At 38.7% G+C, this 13,490-nt stretch overlaps 1 protein-coding gene across 1 annotated transcript in view; it reads right to left on the reverse strand.

The window, feature by feature from the left end:
• The window catches only part of CTNNBIP1 (catenin beta interacting protein 1), a 34,042-nt gene that overhangs the window by 13,690 nt on the left and 6,862 nt on the right, over positions 1–13,490 (reverse strand). The window contains exons 2-3 of the mRNA XM_035344674.1: positions 4,049–4,146; positions 20–141 (exon numbers count right to left, since the gene is read on the reverse strand). Coding sequence (XP_035200565.1) covers positions 20–115 — 96 coding nt within the window. The 5' untranslated portion in view covers positions 116–141; positions 4,049–4,146. The remainder of the gene's footprint in view (positions 1–19; positions 142–4,048; positions 4,147–13,490) is intronic.

A 13,490-nucleotide genomic window follows, 5' to 3' on the forward strand; every position in this document is an offset into this window, starting at 1 on the left:
ACAGTTTGCGACATCTTACATTTGATCCCATCTTCCTCAGCATGAGCAGGACTCTCACTTTCTGCTGAATGTACATCTCCTCCGGACTCTTTCCGGGGACGCCCTCACGGTTCATTCCCCTCCTGCCAGCTCCTGGATTTCCTGGAGGCATGATAAGACCAGAAAAAGACAAACCAAAACAGGTAATGGGGTATAATGGGAACAGCAATAGAGTTTAATTCTTAAACCATCTATTTTTCACCAGCAGGCAGAACACTAAGTAGCCTGAAGTCACAAGCTTTATCCCCTTAAAAATCTGAATAGCTAAACTGGGTCTTACTCAACCCAAAGATTCAAAGAGGCTGATATTAAAATCACTACTACCTCATTATCTGTTGTTACATTACTGCATGAGTAGGAAAAAAAGAAACCTAACAACTAGATGAAAGAATTACCCTGACAGAAAACCCTGTGTTTTTGTTTTATTCCCCTGTAAGTAACCACAGTCAACATGAAAACAGGATGCAGAATGTACAGCCATCAAGCTTACACTGGAGAAACAAAAGCTGGATGAAATCTGAAGTCTTTCTCTTTTATGATTAAAAAAAACACATTTTGTAAAAGTTTGTAACAATTTATATAATGGTTTTGAAGAGAAAGAAGAGTTAAGAGGAACAGGGAAAGAATACAGCTTAGCATCCTTTCTCACATTGCTTAAGTTGAAGTTTTGCTTTTCTATTTTACTTAAGAATAGTAACATCAGAGAATAAACAGACAATGCCAAGTAAATTCTAGATGGTGTAACATCATCGTAATTTATTGCCTGAGTATCCAATAATTCTTCAAAGTCCACGATACCATGTTTACCAAGACAAAATAAAACTGGTCAGGAATGACCTTCAGCTGCTATTAATATGTTCCAGGATAACTTTTAAGTCAGCAATAGTAAAAATCTTAACTGCAAAATTAGGAAACAATAATGCTTCAAATAATACATCAATACAGCAGCATAATAAAGTAAATAAACCTCTTACAAGTACTGTGTGTTGGAGAAACATAACCCCTGCTCAGGAATGCCTGGATGGAAGTGTAAAGCAGCTACTCTTCCACAACACACAGCTCAGAGAATTGGTTCCAGAACCGTCCTCCAATTAGTTTCCATTCACACAATGGGGTCTGGTCTTATATGAAGCTATAAAACTGATTTCTTGTATCTTAGTAATGAAGGGAATGCATGAGACATGAGGTATGCTTAGTGAAGACGGTACCACAGCAGGTTCAAACACCACTGCCTTCCATGTAATGTTCTCCCGAAGTCATTACCAACCTCTCCCCCCACTTTATTATCACTATTATTTTTAAGGGAAAGTAATCTGGGTGTGGAAACAGTTTAAAATTACACATGGGCCCTCCTAAATGAGTCAGAAATAATGCAAACTTAAGTAGCAGCTGCAGGGATAGGCTTTACCACCCACATTACTTAGCATGAAGACAGCAGAGTGGAGAAAGCTCCATCACCAGTCCTGTCTGAAGAAGTTCCCACTGGGAAGATATGCATTTGGGAGATGGCTGGGCTCAAAAATTTGTAGCCTGTAAATGTGCAAAGTGATGATTTTTTTTTTTTTTTTTTTGCTGTAATCAGCAAATTGCTTTCTGAAGGGGGAATAAGATGATTTCATAATTTTGTACATCAGCTCTGATGTAAGTAGATTGGATTAGGTTCCTAGGAGTGCAATCCTCGGTGCAATTTGTGAGTGGTAACAAGTGATGTCAACAGTAAGCTAATGAACAAAGACAGTGAGCAAGAGATGTTCAGTTATGTCTATCCTGAGACAGATGAAACAATAACCATTAAATCAAGAAACCAAACAAGTTTGAAAGGTTGAAAATGTGTGACTGGTTCTTCATGTTGAACTGACACGTACTACTATTTTGTTTCCTTAATATTATTACTTGAAGCAGCAAGGTGCTGTATTAGTAGCCAAAGACATCAATTTAGAAGAGAACAAACAACATAAGGGGACTGTCCTGTATACATTTTCGCCTCATTTCTTCATCTGCATAGTCCCCTCTCAAATACACAATACATTTACGTCATCAAGTCCAACTTACTTTTTTCTCCACTCTCCTAGGGCCAGATAGCTCTCTTCATGCACTTATCACCCTGCCCTGCTCCTTCCCAAAAAAGGCATTGAATTCTTCCTCATTTTCTACTTACTGTCAATAGGGAAACTAAACTCTATTCAAGTAATATGTGTCTTACAGTACTGTTTTGATCTGCTAGATTATGCCAATACACGCTGTTCCAGGATTTCCAAATTGCACCAATCTATGACTCTACAAAACACTCGGAGCAGCAAGGTTTAATAATATCACAGCTAATGGGCCTGTGTGACGGGACAATTCAATCTCTGTTAGAATTTATTTAGTACTGCAGCAGTAGAAAAAAATAATTAGAATTTCTACATTAGAAAATCATAAAGAAAAAATTGAATATTATTTGGAGTAATCACAATATTCTTAATATTCATGTTTGGAAATATCTTGACTGGTCTGACAACATCAAATGCCACAAATAAGGAGGTAATTAAAAAAGCTAATCCAAGAGTTTATCATATTTGTATTTTTTCCTCAATTCTTATATTTGGATTCTTCATATAAATATACTCTATGATGATACCTGACATAACTTCTCACTACTTTAGCTTTCATAGTAGTCTGCTCAGACAAATGGGCACATCTCTCCTTCCAAATGCATCCAACAGTTCTGTTAAGAAACACAATCAGTAAAGTCTGGGAACAAAGACTGATAGGGCAACGAGTGGAGCAGCCAGAGACAGCAAACAAGTGCTTCAAAGTAGTTTAAAAGTGCATGACTTTATACTTCTAAAGAAACTAAATGAAAAAATCATGTTTACATAAAGAGAACAGCTCGATAGCACTCTATAAGAGGTCTCAACAGTCTCATCCCCTCCATCAGCATGTCTTGTAGTGTGTTGAGAAGAGCTCTTTCTGAAGCTGAAGTGTTTTGTCCCGGAAAAAAAAACAAAACCTAGACACCTGAAACGTGGTAACACACCTATGGTTTAAGAATGGAAGTTATATGGAGTGACAACCAATAGGTGGCACTATCCACAAGCTCCAAGAAAACGCCGCTGCTGCTTCCATGCCAGCTGGGGAGATCCGCACATTTCAGCATCCCATTCATTACACATCAGATGAATTGAGAGACTGACAGTCAATACATATAGTTATTCGTTGTTTTCCGGTATAATAGTCTTCCAGTTGCTTATTAACTTATCAAACTTTTAAAAAGGGATGATGAAATATTCCTATTTAAACCTGGTTGAAATAAATTCCTATTTAAACCTTGGTTGAAGCAAGCTTCAACCAAGATGGATTCATCATGAAGCTACCTATTGAACAGGAAGGATTAAAAAATACCAAAACCTACCCATTCAGTGAATGCCTCACAGTGGTAGTAGCAACATGGGGTGAAAATATGCAGCATGATTCAAAAGCTACAAAAATATATGTATAAAGAGGCTAAATTAAGATTACAGCATAACAGTGCTTTGCTCTTCATACACCGCATAATTATTTTGGGTGAATTTCAGCTACCACAGCTTTTCCTACTTGACATTCAAGTAGAAACAAAAGTCTTAAGTCAATACTGGGACTTAAAATTTTAAACTTATCTCTGTCCCTGTTATATAAAGCTTTTATGAAGAATCATAGAAGAATCATATCCTTTAGGATGACAAATAATACCCACCATATGTATCATATAATTACACCAGTAAATTTCTACAACCACTTACAAAGCTAGTCTATTCTCAGAAGTCAGCACAATCCATCTTTACAAACGAAGGACTGGAAAGTCTTACTGAAGTACTTAGCCACTTCGCTTTCTCAAAAAAGTGACATTAATACGCTATACATAATGAAATGTTACTTACCAGAATTTCCCTAAACCTACAACTCTTTCTGGTACATATATGAAGAAAGCTCCCCCACCCCGTCCCCTCCCAAACAAGTAAAATATTAAGAGATTTCCCTAGCAACATACCTGCTTCTAAAAACCACAGAAGATCAGATAATCCGTGTGTTCAGTCCCGATTAATGGTCAGATTTGGAAAAAAAAAAAAAAAGGATGGGGAAACTGCCCTGTGAAAAGAAAACAAGCAAAGCATTACAGAAATATACAAAGCCGAGAACCAGAAAAAAACCTCCATTCAGTATGTTTTGAATCACAGTCTGCTTTATATCCTGGACTAGCCAAAATTCATAAAAGCGTAGGCTAGTCTGGAGTTTGTAGATCCTTTTTATTCTTAAAGAATAAGTTTTCCTAAAGGTCAAGCCATTCTACATCTGCAAGATTTACACCCTGTCCATACCAATGACATTCCCAATCACTTGAGAATGGAATGCATTCAGCTTTGCATTCTTTAAGAAGCTTTCAGCATAAACCCCAGCTCCCTGGAAAAGCCAATAAAAGTAGGGACATGTAATTTCTTCTAGATAAAAAAAAAAAAAAAAAAAAAAAAAAAAAAAAAACAGGCGTAGCTTACCAAAGATTTGAGGAAAACTAGGGAGAAATGGAAAGCATGGTGACTTTGACCAAAATTATTGTTTTCAGTTATGCATATGTTATGTGAATATAGCAATTACAAAGACTGGCAATTAAATGCTGGGCTATAAAATTCTTTTGCTCAGAACGTTTCAGACCAACCTCACTGTTCAGTCCCCAATGCCGAACAGTTACACATTTTATTTTAGACTCGTGACATATTTCTGAACATATTTCACAACTTACACTGGGCACATCGGCTTGGTAAGAGTTTACAGCTCTTACTGCCATCACATTAGTCTGTAAGACAAGCTGTTCAAGCTCACAAATGAAGTGGTAGTTCAGGTCCTTTTACGTGCAATGAAATAGTAAGGGCCTGCTACTTAGGACAGCATCAGAGCTAGAACTATGTAATAATTACCATAAGCTGCTATATTTAATTAAGAGCTTCTGATTAGGGAAGATACGCATACCTGCACCATTTGTTAACTTATCAAACCAGTTTAAACTTATCAAACACACTCTCTTTTTTAAAATAAAGTCAGTAAGTGGAGGCAAATCTAGACTCATTCAGTTTCTTTCATGGCTGTTCACAGCGACCCCATGCAGGTGCCATGACTAGCAGAGAAACAAGGAAGGAGTAGCTAGGGTTACTCAACCACTCTGTATACCAGATTTATTCAAAAAAGGCTGAATTTGAGGTATGTGCTAGCTTCACCCATGCATTCTCTGCAGTGGCTCTTACTAAGCAACACTGCAGCAGCTGAGCTTTGTCATGGGCTTAAAAGAACTCATTTCATTTCTCCAGAGGAGAAAAATTGCCTGCTCTATTTAAGCCATACCTCGCTAATTAGTTCCCACTGTTCTTGCCCTCTAAATATGCGACGCAGTCCCAGGAAAGATTATCTACAGCACTGACAACAGGACCATTTACAGGATCTAATTGCTGCTCTCATTTCCGTAGACCTCAAAGAACCCACACAGGCTGTACAAATACTCGCCACACACCTGAGAGCTCCTTCCTAAAGGAGATCAGCACCCAGGTACTAACCACTTCTGAAACATGTTTATGTCCCACTGACAGTTACAGCATATTTATGGCTACCAGCAGAATTCCCAATCCTCCCCTAAATTGCTAATAATAATCATTATGCATTTATGTTATATTTAACACCAAACACAAATTAAAAGAGAAAGATCAAATGTTTTCATGACCCTATAAATTCAAGGGAATTCAGCTGAGAACTGAAACATATTCTACACACATCATTTTCATGACCAGCTAGAAGGTTTAAATCGCAGATAGCCTCACTTACAAACAACAGCAGCCCCTTGACAAGTCAGCAGCAACACTAAAAACATGCTGCCTTTGTCAGATCCACACAGTTGCTCCCAGCTGAAGTCACCTCCCCATCGTCACAGCATATAAATGGATAGATCATTGAGCTTGCACACCATACCTCAAAAAAATCTCTGCTAAACTGCAGGGCAAAACGTCTGAACAACACACATATTTACCGCTGAAGGCTTCAAAACCCCTGGAGTAAATGATATAAATCAGGTTTCATCACTTTTTCTTAAAGGTGTGAGGACAAAGCAAAAGGCCAGTCCAAAAATCACACATTATACCTCCTTGTTCCCAGCTATGACAACCATCAGCTCACCCGTCCAGTGCTTTCCATTATACATCAACACTTCCACATTCATCCCTAACAAACCCTAAGAAATAGGATCTAAAAATATTTTGCAACTGTGTATTTTAGGGGTGGGAGGGAAGAAGTGCAAAATATGAGAAAGAGTTTAGCAAGACAGCTGAAGGACAGCTGAATCATCACCAGGATGAGTTATGCTCACAGCCTTGAAAGCCCCAACGGACCTGTGTGCTACACAATGATCCACCCCAGAAGCACTTCTGAGCTCAGGTTAATTCTCTGGCTCTTGGAAATTTACCATCTCTAAATTCTGCTAATTCTTTGTTCACCTGTACCCACCTTCTGCTCCTGCAAAGGCACTGCTGATTTTTCCTCTGCTCAATGTTTTGTCCCTCTGGTTACACAAGCGGTGACTGCTTCGTGCAGCTTGTGAGTGCTGCAGGACATGGGGAGGCTGGCATCACTTGATCTTCACACCAGCCTCTCAACAATTGTACAGGTACTAAAAACTGCTGCTTGGGCTGGTCACACCGATCAGCACTTCCTCCACGGAAAGTAAGACACTGATTTTCTCCTGGTTGCAAGATTCTGCTGAAGCCCAGCTACACACTGTGCACTCCCACATGCATGAGAAAACATAACCAAACACCTTCCACTTAAGGTGTCACTGGAATGCAAGAACATAAAACCATTTTTCAGACTTATAATCGAAATTCTTCCAGCTCCAATGGGCTTACACTCCCAGGCAAACAGATAAAACCATGCAAGGTCCTTCACCATGGAAATGAAATAACTACTACACATGAAGTCTCCAGTTTCATTCCATGTTTGTCCTTCTCTACTAAATAATTCTGCTTCCTTACAATGCTTTACGCTTGGGTCAGAGTATTTTTTAACATACAAAACTCTTATCAGCAGTGAAGCAATGTTCACAAGTTCAGAGTAGTCCACGCGGGAGCTGGAACGAGGTGGAAGTCTTAGGCTCTACCACTTAACTCACAATGCTGCCCCAACCAGAGGGGTTAAATGAGTTTTTAAGCTAAAACATAAGGCATAATAATCAAAAAGAAACATGGTTTAAAATATGTATGTCACTGAATTACAACAGCTTAAGGAAAGGGAACAGGCACCAGGACACAGCATGCCAAGTGAAGGATGCTGGTGGCTCTACGGCAGCTGATCAGCGAAGAGGAAAGCCAACCAGCAACTAATCTGGCATGTCCTATAAATCAAACTGTTATCAAAGAACCACCGAATCCTACTGTAATAGGAAAAACACAGAATTAATGTGTTTTCCCATTCTTGTCAAATACATTATGTTGCATACAAGGAACAATCCCACAACATTTTGATCTGTCTTTTCAGCACAAAAAGCCAGGCCGGGAGATAGAAAAACATGAACTGTGATGTACTGAAGGGATTTCCACAGCATTAACACAACTTCACTGGAAGGCTGCTCGTTCAAGAGAACAACTGGGATATGGGCCTAGAAGAATTTGAATCTAAAAATAAACATAGTTGTTATCTTCCAGTTAAAAAAGGGAAGATTTAACTGAATTAATAACAATTTACGTGTAAACTTTTTGAGAATAAAGAGGTAGAACCCAAGGACATTTATAAGCCCAGTTATACATCCATTGATATTTCTTGGTCTAAGCAAAGCACTACTGGTATTATGAATAGTGACGAATTCCCAGTGATCATACCTAAATTACTGGTGCTGAAGGAAGAGGTGCCGAAAGCTGGTGAAGCCATATAGGATGCCCTGTTCTATCACGGCTGGAACTGGTCTCTCCAGCTACGGGTGAGAGTTTCGCAAGCTCAACAGGAATGTTTTGGGCTGCCAATACCTCGTCTATCTTGCAGCTAAGCACGGTTGTACTTCCCAGTGCCATTATGCCGCTCTCACGAAAAAGACTCAGCTGTGCAATTCAAAAGCATAGCTTTTTTTTTTTTTTTTTTTTTGGTTGAAATAATTGTATCTTTCTCTAAACTGTGTTAAAAGACCAAATCCTACAAGTTTGTCCTGCTGCATCCAACTCTGCAGAACAAACATAACTGGGTCACCTAATTTTTCCTTGTTTGGCACACAGAGGGAACGAAACTTGGGCCTCATGTATTATTAATATGATTCACAAGACAGAATAATAAATGAGGAGGATCCGTATATTACAGCCAAAGCTGCCAGCCCAGCTTTACCAAAATGTAAATTTGGGTTTAAAAACAATTGTTTCCCTCCTGGAGCAGTAAACACGGGGTCAACAAGCAAATGGAAAAGCTGCCCTGTTCTTCAGCACTTCATTCCTTGCTCTGCCTGCAGAAGGGCTGGGCGAGGATCACAGGAATGCTTGCTGCTTTGCAAGGCCCAACATGTGGACTGGGCAGAGCCAAGCACGTCTGACATCCCTGCTCCAGTCCCTGTTTGCCTGCCTACCAAACCAATCTGTCTGGTAGTGGAAAAAAACGTGTGCAATGCTGTCCCCTGTGCAAAAGGATGAGCAAATATCACCTTCTACATGCAAAAAGTTGCACTTTCTAGCAAGGCAGCAAGCCAGGGATGAGAGTAAAATGGACATTTTGGAGGCAGATGGACGTATGCCTGAAAACAGTTGGGCTACTTCACAAGTACGCTGGCACGGTAGAAGAGGATTAAGTATTTTTTAACTTTTCTGCGAGTGGAAACAATGCTCGCCTATCTTTCCACATTGTTAGTTGAAACGTCCGTCGTGAAAAGAAAATCCCTCCCTAAAGTAAATGAAAAGACCATCCTAGGTGTCCCTTCCATTACTACCCTGCACACAACAGTCCAGTATGAAGTGAAAAAATACAACCTTTCCAGTTAGCCAGCCCCCTTTATTTTCCTAGCCAGATTTAGAACATTAACTACCCCGTTTTCACTTTTTTAAAAAATGCAGTCAGAAGAAATGTGAACACAAACTCAATTTAACAGCTCTGTTTTATGAACAGATGGAAACAGCTCCTAGGGAAACTGAAGCTCGCTGGCAAGAAGTGTTTTCACCAAGCTCCTTCAGTAAAGGAGGATTCCAGCACACAGCAATTGCAAATCACAGATTTATAAATGTATTTCCCTCACTTCCACCTACACTCTTATGAATTCAAAACCTGGAAGGGCTTTTTTGCTGGGCAACACTGCCGAAGGGTTTAAAATAAGGAATTGCTAAATTACTGATGCCCCCACCGCTTAAAAAAATAAGGAAAAGAACCTATGACAATTTCATATCCCAACAGAAAAAAGATTTGAAGAATTAATGTTGGTAAATTTTGCATAAATCAAATTATTTAAGCACCTCACTCCATTTTAAAGGCATGCTTATTTAATGCAACAAAGAGCAACGTGAGCTTTTGTTCCTACCAATTCCATATTTCCCCCAACACTGGAGACCCCTACTGCTGACGTACCGAACATCACCATTTCACCGGTATTGGAAAAAAAAAAGGTGAAATTAAGCAGTTTCCACAGCCTAAATTGAGGGGAAAAAAGGCAGTAAACTGTCAGTAAATGTTAGTTATATTTTACATATTCAGTCTTAATAATTTAGGGTACTTACAGCAGCCACCTGGCGAGCCTTTTAAAATGTAGGTTACAGCTGACTACCTCTTTAATGCATTATATCATTTCTAGTTATAGCCCAAAGAAATCCAATAGGAGCTAGGCTTTTATTTTTTTTTTTTTTTCTTGAATCTGGCAGGTTCTGTTCAAGGCAGCTAAAAACCTCAATTAATGGGATAGGATTATAAAAGCTCAGATAAGAAGTTAGGGTGAATAAGACCGACCACTGCAGCTTTCATTTGCACTACACAAATTGAGTTAACAGCCAGCGTGAAGAGGTCCCTTTAACTCTGTGATATCATTACCCAAGGTTAAGCTATTAGCCTCCACAGCTGTACTATTGAGTACTTCAGTGGTTAAAATATGGTCATACTGGGAAGCTTGTAAGCACAAGGGGATGCTGCACCTTTAAGCCTTGTTAATTTTCAAATGACATTTTTCTGAGAACAGCTTGAGCCCTAAAAACCTTCCAAGCTGGAGCCTAAAACCTGAAGTCAGGAACCAGAGTCTGCAAAATCCTGCTACAAATTTTCCTCTAATTCAATCTGACTCATGACCTTCAGTCACAGGCAGCTGGAGGCTGGATTAATTCCCATCTCCAGAGGGACATGACAATGGAGAATTCGTAACAGCTACCTATTTATAGGTGAACAGTAAGAGCTGAAATATTTAACGTGCATTTTTCATCTTATTGTTTTATGTTAAGTGTAATCTTCTATACGATTATTGAATGTGAATCCCAGATTTTCGTCAATTTACTCAATTTAGTCCCAGTCAGCTGGAACTCCAGTGGTAGGTTCACATCTTTTAAACATTACATTTAAATTTTGAACACAACAGTACAGTCCTCCCTCTTCATGATGGATGGGAAACAACCCAAACCACTGCCACTTAGACATGAAAAACTACAAAAACAGGCAGTTGAGTTTTTTTCCTCCCCCCCCCCCCCCCAGTGCTGGATCACCCTCCAGAGCTTCAGAAAGCACTTCAATAGTGGTAATGAAGTGCATTCAGAAAAGCTCCCCAGTTTAATAAAGCAGTTCTTACATCAACACTCAAGCTACACTCCTAGCTTTATAATCACAATTTTTATGAAAATGATGCTTGTCTCCTGACCTTCAGGCACACATAAACTAGGTTTATATTTTTGGTGTACCACAGCAGCAAGCTTGAAAACAGAAGGCATCTATCTCGCCTCATGTATTTTAAAGAGGCAAAACAGATTTCTAGGCAGTTCACATCAGTCAGCTTGAAGCCTCTGAAATTAAACGTAGTAACATCAACACAACTGTAAATAAGATTTTAATTTCACGTATGTATTCACACTTCAAAAAGGAATGTCAAAAAAAAATCTATTAAAAGTTACAAAACTTAGCTACAGCAGTTTATCCTCAAATTTATCCCAAGCCAAAGAAACAACTGAAGAAATATTACAATACTTTACTTCAGTCAAGATGATCTTCAACAGCTGAAATGAAGAGCACCGCTCTTGTCCCGATCACCAGCACCTTTCAGAGAGGCTCACGCACCTATTTATAACAAAGCTACAAATCTTCTAAACAGGAAATTAGGTCATAATGCTAGATAGCCAATAATTTTAACTACCAGGTATCTCTCACAAAAGAATTAGGGTTGTAAAACAAGTGTCACACGTGCCTCAAGACAAAACAATGCTTTATACGGATCTCTTCATAAATTCTAAATAATCTAGCTTTAGGGAAACAAAAAAAAACAAGCTTCCAGCATGCGATCATACGAGACAACTTGGGGTGCCTCTTTTGTTCTCAAGAAACTAACTTTATTTGCGTAGTTTGATTTTAACTTGAATCAAGCTAGTGAAAAAAAATGAGCACCAGAAGTAACAACTTTATCAATACCCTACAATAATTATTTTCTGTATCTCTCTCCCATTTTACGTACTTGCCATGCTACACACATCAGACAAATACATATCCATACAACATCTCCCCCAATGAAGTATCATATTTTGGGGCTATTAATTATGGTCACCAATGACAGACTCTTGCAGCACATGTCTATCCCATGTTCATTTCAGGAACTGACCCAAGGGGCAATAGACAACATGCACAAAGAAGATCAAGGCCAGTAATTGTGGTCACATCATCTTCTTGTAAACTCAGCTTTATGACCAAAGTCATGCTTTCAAAGAAGCTCTGCAAGGAGTTGTAACACTGAACTTGCAAACCTCTGAAGACTTACAGATCATTCATTACCTGTAAAACTGGGTTTTCCTGGAGACTGCCATTAATATTACAGAAAGCCAAACTCAACAGGCTACAAAAACAAACAAACAAACAAAAAAAAACACTTAATTCATAGGGCATAAAGACCAGACCTTACACTATAAACACTAATAAACAATTAGTTGACTGGAGAAGCAAGAAATTGGTTCAGTCTTCCTAATGACCCTAAAAAAAAAAAACCTACTGTGCCTACATTGTACTCCCATGCAATGAAGTACAATGTCAAAATTGATGCAAGTAGGTATGAATGCCCTAGGTAGGAAGTTTTTTCTGAATTCCTCGGTAATTCTCAAGTGGCTTGAAATGGAACATGAAATGCTTGAACAATCACACATTCAGAATTACCAGGCAGCACTAATGGAAAAACACTTCAGCATCTGCTATGTTTCCAGCCAGCTTCAATACTGTATTTGCATTCAGATTTTTAAATTAAACTGCTCTGTTAACCTCTGGCTAGTGCAAAAATTTGCAGCCTCAATCTTTGTTAACAACAAGGCAAGTGACACAGCTAACAGATCACAAACCCATACAGAACAGTCTAAAACCAGAACACGCAAAATGCCAGTAAGTATCTGCAAGCAGTTAAACTAACAATAACATTTAATTTTAATTTACAAGCATGCCCCCCCAAAATAGAAGTACCACGTTTGGAGTCAAGCTGCCTGTGGTCTAGCAACCAACTTTGCAGCAGCTTAAGCACACGGCTTTGTTATATTTAACCAGAAATGGCAGACATCATGAGCAATGCCTACTGCAAGGATTTCTCTCCACTATCCCACTTGCTGAAGCACCATTATATTTATAGGCAGTACTTTGGTACTCATCAGCATAGTATCTTTCTACAGATGCCTAGCATATTAGGGATAGCTTTCAATTTAAAACATGACTTATGTTGCCCTGTAATTTGTACTGACATCTGAACACCATTAATGCCAGAACATATGCATTTAAGACTGAAAATACCTACAGCTCTTTTACAGTAGAGAGATTATGGCTAACTAGATTTTTTGTAAGCAATTAAAACGTGAGCTGTTATTAGGTTGCTACTTAGCATTTTAATGTTTTGCAATACTGTATCAAAGTACAGTGTTAGGACCAAGGACACTTTCAGATTAATAGCTGTTGACTACCAAAATTGCCTAACCATTATATAACAGCTTGTAATATTGTTCTGGCCTCACACATCAATAACATTTGCTTTAAAAGAGTGACAAATAAACCCCTTACGACACCAACTTATCTTGCCCCTTCTGAGAAAAAAAAAAAAAAAAAGAACACCATAACCCTTTTGCATCACTGCCTGCATGGGTGCTCCGCATAAGCAAAGAAGTCAAGTGCTTTCAGTTTTGAACCTACATAGTTCAGGTTTTCAAACCCTTTGGAGCAGTATTTCTTTAATACTTCTTGCTCAAACTAAGACTTAATGGCTATTTGTCTAATACAGATATGTTTCT

The sequence above is a fragment of the Oxyura jamaicensis genome, chromosome 21, assembly GCF_011077185.1.
Source record: "Oxyura jamaicensis isolate SHBP4307 breed ruddy duck chromosome 21, BPBGC_Ojam_1.0, whole genome shotgun sequence".
Taxonomy (NCBI): Eukaryota; Metazoa; Chordata; class Aves; order Anseriformes; family Anatidae; genus Oxyura; species Oxyura jamaicensis.